The sequence below is a fragment of the Ambystoma mexicanum genome, chromosome 12 (assembly GCF_040938575.1).
Source record: "Ambystoma mexicanum isolate Mex_15411 chromosome 12, UKY_AmexF1_1, whole genome shotgun sequence".
In the NCBI taxonomy this organism is placed as follows: Eukaryota; Metazoa; Chordata; class Amphibia; order Caudata; family Ambystomatidae; genus Ambystoma; species Ambystoma mexicanum.
In genome coordinates, this window is record NC_090936.1 from 973,047,062 (window position 1) to 973,069,471 (window position 22,410).

General features: G+C 44.5%; 1 protein-coding gene across 5 annotated transcripts in view; it reads right to left on the minus strand.

The window, feature by feature from the left end:
• The window catches only part of SHANK3 (SH3 and multiple ankyrin repeat domains 3), a 3,072,962-nt gene that overhangs the window by 640,778 nt on the left and 2,409,774 nt on the right, over positions 1-22,410 (minus strand). For 4 of the 5 annotated variants that reach the window (XM_069629467.1, XM_069629463.1, XM_069629465.1 and 1 more), the window contains one exon: positions 1,769-1,792. The exons of the other annotated variant lie outside the window; for it this stretch is intronic. In XM_069629467.1, the coding sequence (XP_069485568.1) occupies positions 1,769-1,792 (24 nt within the window). The remainder of the gene's footprint in view (positions 1-1,768; positions 1,793-22,410) is intronic. 5 annotated transcript variants of the gene reach the window in all.

The following is a 22,410-nucleotide window of genomic DNA, read 5'->3' on the forward strand; positions in this document are numbered from 1 at the left end:
TCTTCCTCTGCTTTTCTTTCAACAATGGCTTGACCTGTTGAGAAACAAGGGCGTAGGTGTCTCCATCTCGTACCTCTATCACTGAATATAGCAGCTTGGCTCCTGAGCAGCTAAATTATGATCTTCTGTGCCTTGCCTCAGCCATGTTGTTACAAAAGACATCTTAGGGGGGGAATCTACATTTGTAGCCTACTTTTAGGACCTCTCACCCAACTGGAATCTGAACAATATGTTTAATGTAGTAGCCCTCAAACTGTTTGAGCCTATGTCCTTGGTGCACATAAAGTCTATCACATTCAAAATACGTTTTAGTCGCAGTTTCATTGGTCCGTCAACCTCCCTCTGCCTCTGGATGTTTCCAATTTTTCATACAGAAATGGTTGTCCTACTATAATATCTATACATAAATAAGGCAAGAACTCTGCACAACCTTGATGTTCACCACATTTTCAAATACTTTCTGGATTTGATTAAAAAATTATCTGGATTATTTCTACTTTACATTGGTGAACAGCCAGGCAGCAAAATCCTGTGGATAGTGTCCTGCGTTTGAGAGGCTTACAAGGAAAAACAATGACATCTCTTAAGGCTTTTCATGCTCATTTTGTCAGTGCCAATGCTTCTTATGTGGTATTTCCGAGGAATCTGCAAATAGTGGACACATGATATGATATGATATGGCATTTATAACGTGCCTGTACACGAGTATTTCATCATTTTTCTCTATTTGTAAACCTTACTGCGTGCAAGCCAGCCCTAGGGCCGACATTGGTTTCAGAGAGGCGGGGAATCTCCCAAGAGTATGGAGGAAAGGGGAAGGAACGTATGTAATCATTAATCCCTGCAATGAATACTGTAATCCTAGTCTATAGGGCCTTTTGTTCCAGATGCCATCAAGGCTAAATTTAGCAGCCGGGTGGATGGATGTGTAAATAAGAAGGTATTTGCTGCTTAAGGCTTCTGTCCCGTTCCCATAAGACAGACATGGCAAGAGTAATGAGAAAAGGCAGCTATGTACTATGAACGTGGCAATCACTATGCTGTGTAGCTTTTACATTTTGGTCCAAGTATTACGTACAAATGTAAATACGCCACTGTAACTTAATTTACAGCTTTGTTATGGGGGTGGTTCCCACAGGACAGTGTTTTGAAATTATTTTCTTTACATTTTTGAACTTTTTTCATACATGCCACGATGGCAATAACCCTCATTCCTGAATCAGGCTATCTTTTTGTATTTGTCAGTGTTAATTGAAAGACCCTTCGTGGCCCAGTTTCGTTTGGTTTCGTTACAAATTGGGAGTGCAGCACAGAGGTGACCATGTCACAGGCGCACTTTCAAGAATTCTCTCCAGATAAACAGCGTTCCTGCCAGAGACTGAGGCTGCAGGGCAGCTTAGTTGAAGTGCTACTTGAAACATTACTTTGTATTTCTTAGATATATCATGAAAAAGTTTCTAGTAATATCAGGGACACTCATGGCACAGGAAACTAAATGCACATGGGTAGTGATAGCATACACTGCTTCTAAAAGGTTACACCAACAGGAATTCGGGTAACTGGGAATGTCCGTTCATTTTCTTCAAAGATTTTGGCAGGACATATTTGTACTCGGTGCTTGGTGCATTACAGGATTTTGTTCACTACTAAACAGACTACTTAGTTGTTGGTTCATCAGGGAATTCATTATCCAAGCAAGATTTAGCTCTGAAGGTTTTATTTCCCAACATAGACAGAAATGGCTGGAGCATGAAAAAGCACGACTCACCCCCTCTCCGTCTCCGGATGGAAGCTTGGAATTAATTGAAAACAAAATGCATGAAACAGAAAAAGCAGAACATTCAGAAAGAGGGAATTTGTAAGTTAGAAGAGCACTGCACTACAGACATGACATGCAATATTTTTCAGAGTGAGTGCTTCTGACAGGTAACATTGCAGACAGGTGTATCACTGTAGAAAGACATTACTAAAGGTAAAGTAGGAGAGCATAGTATGCAACCAATGCCCTGCCGACAGAAGGCGCATTGCGAACCAGTAGAGAACTGCAGATCTGAAATAGTTGTAGACAGGAACGATTAATGGGTTGGAAATGGGGTAAAAATGAAGACAATGAAAGCAGCAGTTAAAGAGGAAGGGGATGTCTGACTGGCAGACAGAGATAGACATAAGGAAGGATTCAGATGAGGAAATTTACAGAAGGGGCATGTTGCTTTTTGGAATTGCTGCATGCGGGATCTACAAACAAATTATGATGCTAACAGGAAAGTGTGCAGATGCATATGCTGACAGGAACATTTGCAGGTTAATAAAGTTTGAAAATTAGAAATATATAGGTGATAATGTTGCAGACCATAATTATTGCTGGTGGGTAGGAGAGGCAAACAAAAAGGCAGCACATAAACATTGATGAAGTCGGGCATATGTTACAGTTGAGCAAAGATTGTAGAAAAGTTTAATGTTTGAGATGGAATTATATAATGTGTAGAAATGTCAGAAGATAGAGGAGGTTGGGGACAGAAGAAGCATTGCTCGTGGTAAGGGTGTTTGACGATCTGAAGGATTGTTAGATGGAGAAATGCCACACAGAGGATGCTACAGTTAAGAAGTAGACTGCAGGATATGAGGTGATTCAGACAGAATAAGGTGCAGATGAGGCATGCTTTACATGTAGTCAAAGGTTGCAAATATATTGTTGGGCAATACAACTACACAGCTATTGGAAGGTTGAATGAAACACTTAAGGACGTTGTAGATAGGAGGAAGACTGCAGACTGCTGTCAGGGTGGAGGCTGCTGACAGAGGTGAGGCTGAGTACAGAAGGATGGTTACATACAGGAGGGTGGCTGCACTGACAAGGAAGTCTATAAACATAATTCAGCTGCAGAGAGGAGGCAGGATGCAGGCAGGGGTTTCTTATTGAAAAACATCTCTGTGAATAACGTTTTCTAAATATGGCTGTTTTTTTACAAGATCATTTTCCCACTTTGGTCTTTGTGGTGGGAAGGGTTACCTGATCTCCTGCCCTGTAGTTTTTTGTAACATTTTCTTCTTCGCTCAATATATTTGGTTGAGGTTGACCTTATTCAATTGACGGTATTAAGCAATATGTTTTTAAATGCGTTGTTCATTTCTTAGGCAGACTGGCAGAGGGGGTTCCAGACGGGCAATGGGCTGCAAACAGAAGGAAGGTTACAGACAAGAGGAAGGGGGAATAAAGTAGTAAGAATGCAGAGCGGGGATAGGGTGCAGATGGAGAAGGTTGTAGACAAAAGAAAGATCACAGATAAGTGGAAGGCTGGATAAAAATTAAAAGCAGGAAGTAGAGTGCATTGCAGCCATGATGCAGATTAAAGAGGAGCATTTTGAAACGAAAGTACGATTTTATAGCGGGTTTAGGTTGTGTTGTAGACAGTAGAATGGGTGAAGATGAGTGGAAGATGGATTACGGGCACCACTGCAATTTGAGCTTGTTGTGGATAGACACATGATAGGAAACATGAGTTTTCAGACGTTGGAAGATGCAAGTCTTATGATATTGAAGTAGTAGTAAGGCACACTGCAAAAGGCAAATGGCTGCTGAGGAATTTTTATTGTTAAAAGAGGAAAACGAGAGTCTTGGGGAAAAATAAGTTGGGAGATCAAACAGAAATGACAAAATGAGTAGGTGGGTAAGTTGATGAATTGGGAAGATAGGACAGATTGCACATATAAAGATGATTCAAATAAGGTTATTAGCTGATGATTTAGAGTGGCAGCAGTGAATAGGCTGCAGACAGAAAGATTGCCTTGCAACACAGGAGAATTAAGTGAGTTGAGAAATCTCAGATAGAAATGTTAGAAGAATTACTATACAGTAAAACTCGAAATGTCTTCACCTATTACTTTTCTCTGTTCTTGTACCTGAAGTCCATCTGCTTTTTATTTCCTGTAATCATCTTTTCCCTTCATACCCCATTGTTTACTCTTATAAAACTTGATTTTTACTGTCATCCAATTTCTTTACTATTTTTGCTATGTAAATTACCTGCAATTTCAAGACAATCTGGGTCCCAAAGAAAATACTCAAAAATCATCAATTCCTCATCATGTTACTTTTCAACAAATATATTTCTATGTTCTCATTCTCTTACTCCATCCTCTCTCATGCCATATGTGTCTGCAATTATATCTCTCTTTTCCTACCTCGCCAACCCAGTCTTTTTCTCATCTCACTCTGTCTCTACTTCCCCTTTCACTCTCCTGTTGTCACCCCATGCCCTTAACTACACCAATTTTTGATCTCCTCTCTATTTGACCATCTTCTCTAAACGCTCCAACTTCTTCTCTTCTCTATTGTCGTCCTCCACATGATTGAGACATTTTTGCAATATCTTGTAATCTGACACTGCAGGCCGTGTACCAATAGACACTATCCAACATGATAAACACTTGTAATATTTTCTAACCTGAATCTATAGGCATAGGAATGTCAAGTAAGATCTAAATTGAAGGATATATGTATCCATGGACATTATTTATTACAGAACATTTGTACCAATAGACAATATCCAACATGATTGAAAAATGCTTACAGTATCTTGTAACATGACATTACATGCCATGCACCGATAGACATTATCCAACATGATTGAGAAACACTTGTAATATTTTTTAACCTGAAACTACAGGCTTTTGATAAACACCCATACAGAATATATTTTCCACAAATGACATCATATTTCAATAAGATTATATATAGAGATCCTCTAGACCACAATTTTTAGAGAACATGCATACTTGGTGTCTAAGTTCACATTCATACTTTTTTCTTAATTTTGATTTGAGAAATAACTAAGGGAATCTGTTCTCCACAATAATCTCGAGACCCTTAAACAAATATTTTGTTATTTCAATACAATGCAATGATGTCATGAAGTCTACTTGTTTTTATTTATTTTTATTTATTTCATTTGTTATACGCCCAAACCCAGAGGTATCACAGCGTGGGTTACAGGAAGCTTCAGATTCTGTTTACAGGGAGAAAGTCATTACAGCTCATGTGGAAGCCAGTGTAATCAAAGCATAGCTACATGAGAGATTCATGGTTTGAGATCATTTAGTACTTGTTGAACAGCCAATTTTTTAGCATTTTCTTGAATTCCTGGTGAGAAGGTTCATTTCTAGTGTTGGATGGAAGGGAGTTCCATATTTTGGGGGCCATTAACGGGAAGCTGTGTCCCCCTGCCCTTGAAATTTGGTAATGTGGGACAAAGAGACAAAGAGTTGAGTGTTGTTGCTAGATCTAAGATCTCTAGTGTTCTTCTTACAGGCAATGTTCAGATATATGGGAACTGTTTTGTTGAGGCACTTATGAGTAATGCAGAGTGTTTTGAAGATGATTCTGCCTTTGATAGGGAGCCAATGGACTTCCCTACTAGTCTTGGATATGTGGTTGGTTTATTTTATGCCCAGGGCTCCTCGCAGTGCTTTATTTTGCAGGAGTTGCAGTTTGGCTATGTTGGTGTTAGAAGCTTCTAACAATAAGACATTGCAGTAGTCTAACTTAGACAAAATGAGAGCCCGGGCTAAAGTAATACAATTTTGAGGGGTCAAGAATTGCCGACTTAGTGCAATAAGCTTAGAGGTGTAGGATGTGGCTGATGAGAGTATGTTCACATCTTTGGTCAATGTTAGGTTGGTATCAAGGTGTACACCTAGAGTTTTGGCTTGGTTGAGAATCGGAATGGGTGTGCCGTCGATTGTGATCGAGGCGTAGTCTCGGTGGAGCGCTTTGATTTTAGCTGGCGACCCACGATGAGGATCACAGTCTTTTCATCATTTAGACAAAGGCTGTTGTTTGCCATCCAGTTTTGGATGATGGCATAGATTTTGTTAACAGTGATAGTGTCTTGCTCATGGTTACCAGTAATGGGTATAAGTATCTGAGTATCATCCGCAGAAAAATCGTATAAATCACTCCCATTGCATCTAATGCTGCAAAATGTAACTCTGTATAGGAGTTATAGAGAGTTGGTGATAGGCAAGAGCCTTGTGCGACTTATATAGGGACTGGAATGGGGTCAGCAGCTTCCTTGCCGATGCTGACTCTAGAGGTACGTTCTGAGAGAAATGATTTGACCCAGAGTGTAGCTTCCTGTGAAAATGTGAAGTTAGTTAGGAAGGTTTTGTATAGTTTGTCATGGTCCACAAGATCGAATGCGGCTGACAGATCCAATAGTAGTAGAATACTCAAATTACTGGTATCTGTTATTTAATTTTAAAACTTTTTTATTGCCATTTCTTAAATGAAATTACAGTGAATTACTTCGTCATCATAATGCAATCCAACAATAAAGAAAAGACAAACCAAACAAAAACCAACAGTAACTGTCAACGCATTTGATATAATGCACTAATTCAGTTTATACGGGGGCAGAGGGGGTGAAAATAAGCTGTGTTAAATCCGGGGTTGGTCAGGTGTCCCATGTTGGTGCATATTATCAACGCTGAGGTCTTCCTCTACCATCAGGATTGCTTAGTCAAGGGGGTTTATCGTCCGAGGGATGAAACATTTCCCATTCCAATGCTTTCCATGCTTCAAGCGTCACACTTGTCCCATCATTGGATCTGGAGACACCATCTCCCCAGGCTATTACCGGAATCTCTTATAGAATCCATTTGGATTTTTAAGTCTAACAGTACCGTTTTGTTACTGTGACTGGGCCAGAAACCACATTGTCTAGCACCTAGGAGATGGTTCTGCTCTAGATAGTTTTGAATTTAGGAATAGGCAATTTTATTGATTTATTTTAAGTAGAAAAGGGACAGTAGTTATAGGGCAGTAATTTTTAGGTACTGTGGGGCCAAGTGATGTTTTTTATTTTTTTATTTGATTTTATTAGGTTTTATAGAACATAGTAAACAACATACATGTATCATTTGGAACGTGTCATAACCATCTACAACCTTCTCATCCCTCCTCCCTCCCAAAGTACTTCAACTTTGAACATTAAAACAACTTCCTTTTCCCCGTCCCCCCTAACCCCCTACCCCCGGAACAATGGTTCTTCACATTTATTCACTTATTGTCCATGTTCTCGTTATTCTTGTTTTTTTGATTATTGTGCGAATGACAGTCTACTCTAGCGGTCTCTTGGTACTCGCTCTTCGTAAGATGACCCTTTGCGGTTTGTATAGGTATGCGTTTACTATAGATCCAACTTTCATTCCCTCTGTGTTGACTCCTGTGAGGGGTTGGGCATGTGCTCGTTCACAATACCACTCCAAATCAAGTCGTATTGTGCCGCTCTCCCGTGGAGGGCCGCAGTAATTCGTTCCATTGTGCAAATATTTGTTGCCACATTGATCCTCTTCCCGACCTACCCTGACTTGCCGACCGCTACTATCACCTATCGGCACTGAAACTACTGTACATATGTATATAATATCCTCTTGCAAATGTATATAATGATTCTTTGTTAGACTTGCATATCGGAACCCATGTGTAATGATTCTCTGTTATACCTGCATATCTGTAACCTTGTACAAATTGCGCCCTGATGCCTCCGGGCCTGTTGGTTCGCGCGTTATAAATAAATAAAATACAAATACAAATCCACTCTCTTTGCTCGGGACCAAGTTTGCTTTCCACTTGATCACCAGACAGGCCCGTACAGCGAGCAGGAGGGGAGCCACTATCCCAGTGAGTCTCCTCACGTCGCCTTCACATTCTTCCAAACCAAACAGTATTAAGAGAGGTGCAGCCTCACAGGAGATCCCATCTATCTGCTTGCTCCAACCAAGAACCTCATTCCAGAACACTTGGACCCGTGAGCACACCCACCATATGTGCCAATAATTGGCCTTCTCCCCACATTGACACCAGCATAAAGGGCTCACATATTGGAACATCTTCGACAGCCTGTGAGGATCGTACTGCCACCTATGGAGTAGTTTGATGGCATGCAATTTATATTGGGCCTCTATGGACACCTGCGAGGCCCCCTTGCATATCTTCGCCCATAATTCTGTGTCCAATTCTACATTTAGGTCTCGTTCCCACCTGTGTCTCAAGTTGACAGTTGATCCCTTCCTGGTGTCCAACAGTGCTTTATACATAGATGAGATCAAACCCTTGGTTTCTGTCCTTGTGTCAAGCAATTTCTCAAACGGGGTGAGGTCTCTCTATACCTTTACTTTCCATTCCTTTCTCATGAGTGTGCCCTTGAGTTGTAGAAAGGGGAAGAAAGGTAGTGGATGTATCCCAAGCGCATGCTCCAATTCAGCAATCCTGAGAAAGGCACCTCCCTTCCATAGTTGACCCACCCTCTCAAGGCCCGCCTCGAACCAAGACTGGAAGCGCTCATGATTAGGGATCTCCTCACCACCCCCGGAGCCTATACATGGCTTAAAGGAGAAGGCCACGTGGTGACGCCCCTCATGTCCACCCCCTCCCTCCAGATTTCCCATATCATGCTCATTATGGGGTGATTTCGGAGTCTTCGAAGTAGCTTATCTCTAGGAACCCACAGCCATTCAGATACAGTGGCTGGGATTAGATTGTGGTTATCAAGATGTATCCACTGCAACTCTCTCTGCCCTATCAAGTGGGGGGGCAATACTCTTAGCTGCACAGCCTGGTAGTACAATTTTAGATCAGGGAGACCCACCCCTCCTTTTTCTTTAGGCAAAATAAGGACCTCATATGCTATCCTTGCCTTTTTACCCTGCCAGAGGATGGTTTTTTAAGCAGTCGGGTGACCCATGCTTCTTTGATGCTGGCAGGTACCACCTGAGAACCAAAAGAGGCATTGACAAATTTAGTAATGATTGGTGTTAGTACGGATGCACATAGTTTGACTACTTTGTACTTTGGCCGGGAAACAATCTCCTTCACAGTTTGAGGCTTTGAGTTTGGAGATGGTATCTAAGACTTGCTTTTGGTTAACCTGGGGGAATTTGAATGATGTCTCCAGATTTCTATGTTCTGTGTCCAGCAGTGAGGTGGGAGAGTTTTTGCTATTTAGTAATTTGTTTTTTGGCTAGAACTTTATTTTGGAGCGTGCCATTTTTTGAGGGAAGTGCACTTTGTATGGTGTTACACCATGCTTTGCTGGTGTTTATAGGGGCGGCTATCGGTATGGAGCTTTCCATTTCTTTCAGGTTGATGAAGAGCTCTTTGGAGTTCGAGGCTGCATTATTGATATGTGTATTAAAGGCATTAGCTTTATGTTCTATTAAGGTGAATTTGTATAGTTTATTGGCTTTGATAAAGCAATTTTCAGAGTCTATAGAGCAGGTTTTTTATGGATATGTTCCAGCGACGTTTTGTTACGCCGTAGCGCTACAAGTTCCTTGTCGAACCAAAAGTTAGATCGTTTAGCTAGCCATGGTGTTTTAGTTTTAAGTGGTGCTAATGCATTAATGGTGGTAGTGAGACAAGTATGGTAGGTGTCCGCGAGGCAGCTATGTTCCGTATCAGTGCTGGATTGCGCTGTAAATGCCTCTAGCAATATGGGGGTGATGTCTGAAGCTGTAAGGTTCTTAGTGTTTCTTATTTCAATGGGACTAAGCGATGTCCTAGCCATGGCTGCTATTCCTTGTGATATGATTTGGAAACATATAAGGTGGTGGTCGGACCAGTTGATTGCTGAGATAGAATCGATGGATAGGCATACATTTAAGGTGAGTATCCAGTCTAGCGTCCTGCCTTTCTCATGGGTAGGTACAGTCACTAGTTGTGTGAAGTTCATGGCACAGAGTGATGAGTGGAGGGCACTGGCTTTGTGGTCAAGGGCATCATTAAATCCTAGATTAATATCACTGAGGATGATAAATCTCGTGTTTGGCTTAATGTAGGGAGTGATGAGAAGTGGAATATCGTTTTCTGGGTGATTGAGGTGGTTAGAAGCGCTGTAGGTAATGAGGAGGTTGATGGTGGTTTTGGGGTTGGTTGTCAGTTTGATAAGAAGCAGTTCATAACCTTCCATAATATCTAGGGGACATGATCTAAATTGAAGATTGCTTTTGGCAATGATTCCAACACCTCCTTCCACTGAGTCAGTGTGGTCAGACCTGATTATAGCGAAGTCCAGGGGAATGGCCCGTGTGAGCGCTGGGCCCGATGCTTGGTGCAGCCAGGTTTCGTAATTACTAGGAAATTTAGTTGTTGATCTATAATGAGATCATGTATCTCAATGGCATGGGCACCTAGGGAGCACACGTTGAGGAGGGCACCTTGAGGTGAAGGTGCTGATAGAGGGATTGAGGTTTGAGGTTGGAGTGGTGAGGACTGTCGAGCGAGGTTGTTAAACTTGTTACTTTGTGGGGTTCGAGTGGTCACTGTTTGAGTCTCAGCTAATGATCTTGTAGTTGTATGGTGTACTTTGGTGTGCTGTTTTAGCATATGGGAGTAGCACATGGTGTGGGATTGGCTGTGACAAAGACGTGATGCAAGTCTGGTGCGCCTAGTGTGTCCTGTGCAGGGGTAAGTAGATGTGGAAGGAGGAAGGAGCAGTCTGGACTTGAGGCAGTCTGCGCATTGAGGATCAGTGCAAGGGGTGGTAGGTTGGCTGCTTGTGAGGGTGCTATTGATGAAGAGAGTTTCGTCTTTCGTTGAGGTTATGGTATTATCTCTGGACTTGTTGGCTGTGGTCTGAGGTGGTGAGGTATGTGGGAAGGAGATGGTTATGAGTAGGAAGGGGATTGTGCAAGGTGTGAGGTGATAGCGGGGCCAACCAATTGAGGCTAAGCCGTTTCCTAGGCCTCCTGAACACGGTAAGGAATTATTATTAAGTGAGATGGAAACCATGGTGGTGGAGTGCGGCTCTAGTGGAGTCTCCAGTTATAAACTAAGAGGAGATAAGCTGATCCTGATTAAGGTGAGTAGGGTGTATTGGATAGGTGTATGGCGGGCCCCTCTGATGGAATGGGTTAGGGCAACTTATATTGGATAGGCTAGATATGATCAGAGGTTCTAAGAGGGAGCACTGTTTTACAGGTCTGTAGTATGGTTAGCAGAATTCAAAATGGAGGTGCAGGTAAGATCCTAGTTGGAAAGTATAGTTCACATAGCTACTCTGCATGTTGTACCAGAAGTTTTTTTTGGGCCCACTAGCCATGGCCTTTGGTCATGGCCAGTGGCCACGTATAGGTTCCCTTGGGGACACTAGCCATGTCCTTCTGCATGTTGAACCAATAGGCTTCTTTAGGACCCACTAAGAATGGCATTTGGCCATAGGCAGTGGCACAGAGACCCAATACCCCCTTCCCAGTAGATGTGATCACTGTAGGTGCAAAATTTCTATTTTTAAACTTTTTTCTGATTATAGCAGGCTTCCCCCGATAATGTCATCGAACTACACATGTGGTGGCAAAGAGCTACCCATAACTGCAGTATTCCCCCGGTATTCCCATGGTTATTCAAAAATGCTAACAAAATAAAACTCTTTCTCGCCCTCACAGGCCCTCACCAAGTGACCCCTCCTCCTCTTTACATGGTTGTCAGTTGATTTTTCCCTTCCTTACCCTCTTCTGTTACTATCTATTACTCTTAGTTTCGTGTGACGCAGTTTCATTCCCGTTTGTGTCTTCCGTTGTAGCCGCGGTTATCTTGCGAGATTTCCACGGTATTCCTGCAGTTATGCAGAAAAGTTCAAACTAGAACACAGTCCCCACACCACCCACAACTCTCCAATTTCACATAGTATCCTCCTTCACCCTCCCCACCTCTATCCTGATCCAATCTCATTTTTTTTCCTTCTCCAAATAGTTTTCTTTACAGTGTACGCTTTCGGCTAACCAGGTATAACAACGTTTATTGCTGGCATTGAGCAAAAGAAATGGCAAAAAAATTGGCAGGTTTTCATTTCTGAAAAGCTTCTCTGCTATAAAGCACCGTGGGAGAAATAGATATAATTTTTTTTCGAGAAGGGAGCACTCCCTTCCCCGTCGACTATGTTAAAACCTACTGGACGTAATAACCCCAAACTACTCCCCAAATATTATATTTAGTCAATACTTTGTGCCCAATTTGTTTCTTATTTTCTCCAGATCCGTGCGGCGATATTTGCACTTCGCCACGCAGATATGTGGACTTTTTCTCTATGGGAAAACAAATAGGAAGTAGGCCATAAACAGGTTTTATTTGCTTTCTTAATAACATTTTCATTTTTGAACAAATCTTTCCCAAAATGTCCAGTCTGGGGGGATGCATGACAAACATTTTGTTTTTGATGGAAAATATCAGCCAAATTCGTCATGCAAATCAGAAGTTATTAGCAATAGAATTTTCAGATTTCCTATGCATGCAGGCATTCACCTTAACTATAGTGCCTCGTCTATACACACACACACACACATACAGACACTCATTGGCCTTGAAAGTTTAGATATAAGCTTGTCAGGACCATGGTTTACTTTGTTTATGGAGACTTTTATATATTAATAAAAGCCAGAAAGCCAGCATCCCCCATTAGCGAGTAGAATGACACTGAAGACACTGACTACAAAGCCGAATATTTCTTTATTCTTCTCTTCCATTAGCATAGTGGTATGACAGGAAGCAGGGGGCACAGCCAGAACTAATGGAACATTAAAACATGTTTTTCAACCCATAAAGGCAGTGCTTTAGGTTGTTTATACTGTATCTGTTTTATATTATCTATAGTGAATCTTCAAATCCAAATATGACCCGAAAAAACTTTTTGAGATTCTTAGAGACTTGGAGAAGCCTAAAGTGCAATTACACCAATGTATTCCACTAAATGAAGACTGCGAAGCAGTTCAGAAGGCTTTTGCTGTGAAAATTATAGCGGCAGCTCATGCTAATATTAAGAGAAATTTGAGTAACACCGCTCACTCTGCACTACCCTTGACCAGTGAGGAAACAGCCCAGTTGGGCATGCCTGTTTCTTTCTTTAAGCCCGTCTCTCAAGAGTCTAAAGGTTGAAGTCCTCAAAAAAATAAGATCTAACGTTGAATGACCTGAAGAAAGATGTTGCAGCGCTGGAAGAGCGATTGGATCTCACAGAAAGAGCACTCCAGGAAATAGCGGAAGATAATCGTAAAATGGATGAAGCAGTTGAGGATATGGCTAGGATTGCCCATAATGTCGAACTACAATGCGAAGACCTAGAAAATAGATAGCACAGATCTAAAATCGGCATCAGGAACCTGCCAGAATCAGTGGGGGACTCAGAGCTGAAAGGGACAGTGCTGCAGATCTTCACAGATTTATTAGGGGGCCGGAGAGACAAGAACATCCCGCTCGACAGGGTTCATAGAACGGGGCCTAGAAGGCTTCCACCTTCCTTCCTCTTACTTTCTATCACTTTGTTTTACTAAAGCTTTGCACTGTATTTTGCATGTTATCATTCTACTTCATGCCAAGCACTTTGATCCACTGCTCTGTGACTAAGGGTTGATTTGCCATTTCATCTATCTACACACCCTGGTATATTTTTCTTTCGTCTGTATATAAATGGATAGATATTTTGTCTGTCACATTCACAAAGTCTGTCAAGCTTCAAGTCGTTATTTTCATAGGTGCTGTTTGCTGGCTCCAGTGTTGAGATACATGCTCAAATTGAGTGCCCACGTTTGAATTTAGTGCTTCAGGCTCAGGCTTTCCTGTGCATAGTTATTTTTAGTGCTATCGCTGAGAGACCATTAGGGTTACGAGTCTGTGTACAGCGATCTTGGCAGACAAGTTAAAAACAAACAGATATCCCATGGTAGTTTATCACAGCAGCACCATGAAGATGCGGAAGCACTGGCAGGGTGCCTGCGACATCCCATGACTCCCTATTTCTCTGGAGGAAGATCTTCACATTTTAAAAGGGCCTTTTTTGCAAACTGCTTGCTTACCTTGTACATGTCATTACTGTCATTCATGTCCTGTTAAAACTGTTTGTGTGTCTGCTGCTGTTCGTGTTATTATTGCATTTTTGCCAGTGACGTTTTGATTCTTATTTCTCATATTATGCTTAACCGTTTATGTTGCTGTTTGTTTTGCTTCTCACACTGTTTGAAGATGATGTTTTGATTCTCATTGCAATTTTTGTGTGATTCAGGCTCTGGTCCCCATGTGATGTTAAAGTCTATTTATGGTGTTTGCAAACTAATGGGACATGCTAATGTCTCCAGATTGAGGGAGTTTCAGGGTCACTGCAGCCGTGGTTAATGTGTGTCATCACATAAGCATGATTTGTGACCTGGGTGGGTTTACAGATTGGGGTCTCCCTGGTCTTTAAATTCCTAGACATAGCAATGGGCTCTGAGCAATCCAAAACACCACCTACACCTGCAGTAGGGACCAATGCATTCTTCATATTTTCCCCTTATGTGGCATTGACCTGTAAATATTTTTATTCGCTTTCAAAAGGACTTTCAGTGGCCTCTTGAGAACTCGTTTGATACCGATCATCTTGTTGTCTTGCGCTGGGCTTTGGAACAAAGAAAGAGTAAGGTGTCTGATGGTCATTGGTTAGCATACGTCACCTGGTACAAGGAATCAACTATCAGATTATGCGACAGTCAGACTAGATCACTTAGGAACTCTCAAGCTAGGCTAGAGAAGGAATTAAAACATTACAAGCATCCCTCCAAGGCCGGCCGGCCAAACAGTAAACACACTCGCAAAAGAGGCCTCTACCCAAGTGTTTCTGCAGACACAGTTAAAAACTCCCTTTCAGAAGCACCTACAGCGCCACCTGTTGACCTTTTAGATGAACTAGCAACATACTCCCCTCTCCTGATTGCCTGCACACCACCTACTCCGCATCAAATGGACCCCCATGCCACAGTAACCTGCCATGCCACCCCAGCCACCTGCACCCATCCCCCAGAGTCCTCCTCAGCTCCCACACCGCCCCTGGTGCCCCAATCGCCACTTCACTTTTTACATTCTAGCGGTAGAGCCTAACCTCTAGCTCTCTCCACCCCCATTGCTCCCACCCAACATAACCACTGTCACAGCCTGCAGCACAGGTGGACCACTGACTATTTACAAAAATCTCTTGCGGCAGCAGACCAAGGCTCACCCCTCTACAATGTATTGCAAGAACTAATTAGACAAGAACTCCAATTGCTGCATCCCTCCATGTCTACATCCCCGGAACTGCACAATATGGATGACTCATCATCCACCACTGCTGCTACTGCCCTTATGCCGATGCGCTCCTACTCTCATGCCAATGCCGAAGCTGAACCTATGAGAACTCACACTCCCTAAAGATCCACTGACTTATACCATATGGCACAACAATTCCCCACTTTGCCTGACAACCCCTCGGCTTTCATGGAACATTTGGACACGGTGATTGCATGGTATGACCCCACCACTGGAGACCTTAAACAACTCCCACGAGCTGTGCTCAAAGACACTCTATACAAAAATATTAGGACACACTACAATGGCCTGACACACTGGCAAAAGGTGATAATATTACTGCTAATATCAATGTACTTGCCGCCCTCCTCAAAGAAAAATACCCTGCCAAATCTGACTGGTCAAAGATAGCAGCCTGCAAGCAGAACCAGTCTGAATCTCCCTCTGACTACTTATCTAGACTGACTGACGATTTCACTAAATGCTCGGGTATTGCAAATGCTGGCGAACAAGCTAAACCTGCATTAGTTTCTCATTTTGTGAATGGCTCCTTCCTGAAATTTCAAACAATATTGAAAATGTTCTGATTGGGTGGCAAGCTGAATCTATTGAAAAAGCGTTGTAAGCAGCTCTGCATTTCTCAAACAGCAGGCATAAGATGGTGTCTCCCGCCTCATGGGGGAAGTCCGCGTCCCCCATGCTAAGCCTATGCCCAACAAGCTCCTCCTGCTTTTCACGAGGCACAACAGACTTTCGCACACCCATTTTTGGCTACCCAGCAACCCCTGCAAGGGCAACCTTTCTGCAGATATTGTAAGCAGACAGGCCATCTCATCCAGCAATGTCCTACCAAACCGGCCAGGCCACGGCAATATGGTCCTACTACTCCTCGCAATTATTTCATTCCTCCTGGCAATTCTAATTTCTACCCTCCAGTCGAGCCACCACTCCCTCTGCCTCCTCGTTCTCCTAACAGGGGGCTACCAAGATATGCATATATCCTATGGCGCACAATGACATTGCCAGAGGGACCCTGCCCTGCCATGCTGTCTGCTGCTTTGCTCCTGCTCGACCGGTCCAGTCCCCATCTCAAATTGTTTAGTTGGCACAGGTGTAGGGCTTTCGACGCTACGAGCTGCAGAATTTCCACAGGTTCAAGTTTCTAGAGAAATTGTAAATGTGATTGGTATTTCTGGAACCACCATCCCACACCCGGTGTCCAATGAATTTTATGTTTCTATTGGTCCCATAACTGAACATAATGCCTTTCTACTGAGCCCTTGCTCATCTGCACATTTTGTTAGTTCCTCCTCCAGCAGCCCACGCACCCGGAGCCTCCTCCAGAGCCCCCATTACTCGTTACACCTACCCAAGCTATGCAGATATGACACCTTAGTAACCCATTGCCAGTTGCACTCTGGGCTGCACACGCCAAGGATGTAGGCCACATTCTCTCTGCTAAACCTGTTAGCATCACTCTTAATCCTGAGGTCCCTCTGCCACAAGCACCTCAGTATAGGATCCCCCACAAGCAGAGCAAGGTATTAAGCCTGTCTTTCCCTCCTTCATTGACCAGGGCATCCTCTACTATATCACTAGCCCTTGCAATACTCTGATACTCCCTATAGAAAAAAAAGAGACAGGCAAATTCCATTTTGCTCACGATTTGCGTGCCCTTAAAAAGGTCGTCATACCCTCACATCTGGTGGTATCGGACACCCTCACTATCCTCTCTTGTATCCCGCCAAACGGCCAATTTTTCACTTGCATTGATCTTGCCTCTGCCTTTTTCTCTGTGCCATCCACCCTGTCTCTCAGTGCCTCTTTGCCTTCACATACAAGGGACATCAGCTCAACTACAGATCCCTTCTCATGCGCTTTGTTGATTCCCCATCTCTCTTCTCCCAGATTCTGCAGGAAGACCTCCAGGATCTCACCTTCCAGTGGGACTCCACTATGATCCAATACATTGATGACCGCCTCCTAGCATCTCCTTCCTTTCAGGACTCCCTCTCCGACTTCAAAGTGCTCCTCACTGCCCTGCAAGCAAAAGGTCACAAAATAAACAAGGCTAAATTGCAACTCTGCCTCCCCACTGTCCGTTACCTTGGACACGACATTTCCCATGGCGCTAGGTGCCTCGTACCCTCTCGGGTGTCCTGCATCTTACAATGTCCCATGCCCGCCACTAAAAGACAGTTACGCAAATATTTTTAGGAATGACCAATTTCTGCCACTCCTGGATCCTTGATTATGCCTCTACTGTAGAACCTATGCAAAAGATGCTACGTGACTCCCAACCTAACAAACTGACATGGTCTGTGGACGCTTCCGCAGCCTTCTCCAAGATCAAGACTGCCCTCTCCATTGCCCCCACCCTCGCCCTTCCTGACATCTCTAAATCAGTCACCCTGTTCTGTGATGATAAAGAGAGGTATGTCTTAGGCGTACTCACACAGAAGCACAGGGAACTGAATCGCCTTGTAGCCTATTTTAGCTCACAGTTAGATCCTGTAGCCTCTGCCTTTCCCAAATGTCTCAAAACGGTAGCTGCCGCTGCCCTTCTCCTTACAAAAGCAGACAACATTGCCCTAGCACACCACATAAACGTAGCAGTGCCACACTCTGTATTAGCACTCCTCCTTAGGGGTAAATCACAATCTCAACAAATATGAAAACTTGCTCCTCTCTTCCACCAATATCACGCTCATCAGATGCACAATTCTCAGCCCTGCCTCCCTGCTGCCCGTTCCAGATGATGGTCACCTGTACGACTGCCTTGCAGCAGTTGACATTGTGTCATCACCAAGAGCCGACCTGAAGGATATCCTCCTCCCCAATGCAGACCTAGTTCTCTTTGTTGACGGTTCTTGTCTTAGGGACTCCACAGGGATTCTCCAGGCCGCCTTTGCAGTTTGCACCTCCTTTGAAGTATTAGAAGCATTTCAGCTCCCATTAGTACGATCTGAACTCATTGCCCTCACACGGGCTTGCACCATCACCACACAACGCACACAGCAGCTATATACATTGATTCACGTCACGCCTTTGGTATTTCACACGACAATGGTACCCTCTGGAAACAGAGGTTACCTCACTGCCCAAGGTACTCCCATTCTCAATGCTCCCTTTGTTTTTTTTTATTTTTTATTGTAACTTTTTATTGTTTTAAAAATAAAGCATAACAAACAAACAAGTGGCAGTGCTTGACAGAACTGCTTCAGTTGTACATTCACGAAATTAAAGTGCAGCAATAGAAGGAAGAAAACACCATCAGTGGCAAAACCTCTCTGAAAACAAGGCACAGGGTAGGGGCAAAACATAGTACCAACCATATATCTCAACTCTCCCCTTCCCACCATCCTCACACCTTCTGAAATGTTTGGGGGCTCCCCCTAGCATTGTATATTCATCTCTCAAAAGACAAGCATCTATCAATTTCAGTAGTGCAGTGACTAAGCCTTGGGCGGTCCGCTGAGCCCCACATTGCAGCAATAATCCTTGTTGCCATTCCCAATGCGACAGACACAAACACCCTTTCGTGCTTGGCGAACCCTGCTTCACCCCAAATTCCAAGTATTGCCAGCTTGGTATCATGAGGGACCTGAGACCCCAGTAATGGGGTTAACCTGCAAAAACAATTCCCCCAGAATATTTGGATTTAAGTGCACTGCCATAATATATGAAAAAAAGTGCCTCCCGTTCTCCCACATCGCAGACAGGTGTCTTGGTCAGTTGCACCCCAGCGGACCACTGCTGTTCGTGAGTAATATACACAATGCAGTATTTTTTATTGGATCAGGCAGAGCCTGGAGGCAATTCCAGCCTCCCATGGGAACATGAGCGCCTCGACCCATTCTTCCAGGTCCAGTGGTCCAACGCCCCTCTCCTACCTAGCCTTGAGTTGGGACAGGTCCTTTGCCCCAAATTCCGTTAACACTTGATATAGTGTTGAGGGGCCCTTGGTGACAATGCAAACAGGGAAAATATTGGCTCCGATCGTTGAATGCTTAGGGACTTCCCCCAGGGTGGGGAATTGGGATCTAATGGTGTGAGCCAGTTGTATATGCATGTAGTGTTCACTCCCCATCAACCCAAATGTATCCTGTAATGACTCGAATGGGATGAGCTGTGCCTCCTACACCACAACGGCCAGAACTTTCACCCCTGTTCCTCCAAGTTTCTGAAATGACCAATTTTGCATTGCTCAGGGAGATGCCTATTGTTCCAAAGGGGTTGGTCCGATGTTGGTTTCCTCCTCCGCCCTATGTCCTGGTGTGTATCAGCCCATACCTGCAGAGTGTGATGTATCATTAGTGGAAGGGCCTTTTCTCTGGTTCTGCCCCCATAGAGCACTTGTTTGGGTGACCTCTCTCCCATTCATCCCCTTTCAAATCCCACGTATGAAGTCTCGGGTTCCCATGTAGCCAGTTGTTCACTACTCCAAGTTGCACAGCCAAGAAATATCTTCGAAGACATGGCAGCCTCAACCCCCTTCAGATACAGAGCACTGCAGCGTTCGGAAAGCAATGCATAGTTGTTCCCCTTAGTTTACCCTCAATCATGCTGAAACATGATTTGGGAACCGGAAGTGGGGCATTCTGTAGCACATTAAGAAATCTAGGGAGTGCTAGCATTTAAAAAAGCGCTGCCTTGCCCAGCAGCTTCAGCGGGAGAGCTTGGCAATGAACTGTATCTGAGGAGAATTGGTCCATTACCGAATTGTTATTAAGCCGAAGAAAATCTGATGGGCTTGGGCTCACGTGAATGCCCAGGTACTTAAATCCTAAAACCGAGATTGGGTAAGGACAGTCGATAGGGATAGCCCCGTCTCCCCCCACAGCAGGATGAGCACTGACTTCAGCCGGTTTACTTTAACCCCACTAAATGCCTGGTATTCCGACAGTATTCTAGTAACGACTTGGCAGAAGACTTCAGGGTTGCTCATGTAGACTAGGAGGTTGTCTGCCTAAAGCGAGACCCGGTCTTCTCACCCGCAAGGCCATTGGAGTCCTGCCAGACTGGTGCTGTCCGAAGTTTAATTGCAGGCGGCTCTATGGCCAGAGTGAACAGAAAGGGGGGTAGGGTGCACTCCTGTCTCATTCCACGCCCCAGGGTGAAACCCCTAGAAGATACACCATTGACCCGGACCACTGCTTCAGGGGAGGTATAGAGCAAGCAAACCCATTTGAGAAATTTCCCCCCAAACTCCATGCAGCCCATAATCTCCCAGAGAGAATCCCTACTGATTGAGTCGAAAGCCTTCTCAAAATCTACAGACAGGAGTGCCACCGGCTCCAGTATTATCGTGGTTTGGCTGATGGCAAATTGTACTCAGCTGAGGTTCATGTGTGTGGATCTGGAGCGCATGAATCTGCATTGGTCTGGGGTGCATTAACAAGTCTATTACCCCAAGTAGACGGTTAGCCAGAACCCGTGCTAGAGCCTTGGCCTCCCCATTAAACAATGATATCGGCCTACAGGAGGCACACTGTTCAGGTAGTTTCCCGTGTTTCGGCAGGACCACTATACAGGCTTTCCTCAGGTCTGGGGGCAGATATCCATCTAGCTTAAACTGCATAAAGAGGCGAAGCATGGGCCCCATAACCAGCTCTCCAAGCCATTTCCGGATCTGTACCGGGAAGCCGCTTATTCCATAATGTCTGCTCTAGCCCGAATGTCTGCTGTTCTTTAAGACAGGGGAGTGCCACAGAATCTAAAATGCTCAGTCCGTCCAGTGGGGCAGGGTCTCGCGGGGGGCAATACAGCGCTTCATAGAAGGCAGCGAACATGTCCACAATGACCACGTCCTCTATTATCATCCCACCCTGAGCATCCTGTATAGCCCACACGTGTCCCCTCCCTTTGTCCCGCAGTTCCATCCAGCTAGCATTTCCCCTGATTTATTCGTGAATTTGGCTCCTTACAGCCCAGTGGGCCTGCCTAGCGTTGTCTAGGGTCACGTTCCGCAGGGCCTCCTGTGCCGTGACTAGGGCTGCAAACCCAAGGCAAGGAATTCTTCCTCCACCCTGACCACCAGTGGTTCTGCCTACTCTACTTCTTCAGTGTGCTGTCCCCGTGTGGCCACAAGTGATATTGCCTCCCCCTTAGTACCGCTTTGTATCCCTTCCAAAGTGTGACTGAGATATCAACTGACCCCTCCTTTGTGGTGAAATATTCTGTCGTGTTCAGGGACAATGCATCTGGGACCACTTTTGCATTAAGGCGCCACAATGCCGTGGGCCTTGCCTGCCCACTTCTGAGCTCCATAAGGAGTGGGGAATGATCCGAAACCCCTCTAGCCAGACATTTGGCTGATAGGAGCCTATGTGTAATGCCCTGGGGAACGAAGAAGTAGTTAATCTGGGACATGGAGCCATGTGCATTAGAGAAAAATGAATACCCCACTTCGGACTCGTGTATCATTCTCCATGCATCCACCAGACCCACTGCAGTAGTGAAGGATCGTAACTTGGTAGTGAGGGTTAGATTCCTACTACCTATATGCGTTTGACCTGTCCCCAGGTCTATGACCTCGTTGAAGTTCCCCCGTATCAGCTTGGTCTTGGAGTATCAGGGCTTGGAGATCATTCAATAGTTCGAGCATAAGAGGGGGGAGAGGCCTAGACAGCCACCACACCCCAGTTGGCCTCCCAAAGCTCCCCTTTAACCAGAGTATACCTCACCCCAGGGTCCGCCCGGGCATCTTTGAGTTGGAAGAGAATCCGCTTGTGTATTAATATCAATGCACCTCGTGCCCCCATCGAGAAGCCCACGTGAAATGCCATTAGTTCTCTTGAAAAGTTTGCAGTCTGTCCCAACAAGGTGTTTCAGTCAAAAGCACAATGTCCTGGGCATTCCTGTTGAGAAGCTGAAGCACCAGATGCCGTTTGATGCTGGAACCCAGCCTGGTCACGTTCCAAGTAAGCAGAGAAACCACCCCCTTGTGGGAGGTCATCCCAGCAAATAAACAGTTAGTGCTGGTTTGGCCAGAGGTGCCACCCCCTCCTTGAATCTTGTCAGACCTCCGCTCCGTATCCCACCTCCCACCACACAGATACCCCAAGCAAATCATAAACAACTCTAACAACCACCCCCCCCCAAAAAAAGTCCCACTCAACCTGTGGTTCCAGAAAACCTCCCACGATTCCCACCCTGTACCTCCCCCAAACATGAAGCACCTTCCGCCTTAAAACACTGCACCAAACAGGTGCAGAGAAACAAAGTCAACCATCTGCGGGGTGTCCGCAGATGCAGCCCATGCAAGCTTCTGTCCCTGACCTGCGGCTGCCTATGACCAACTACCCCATAGTGATCTCGCC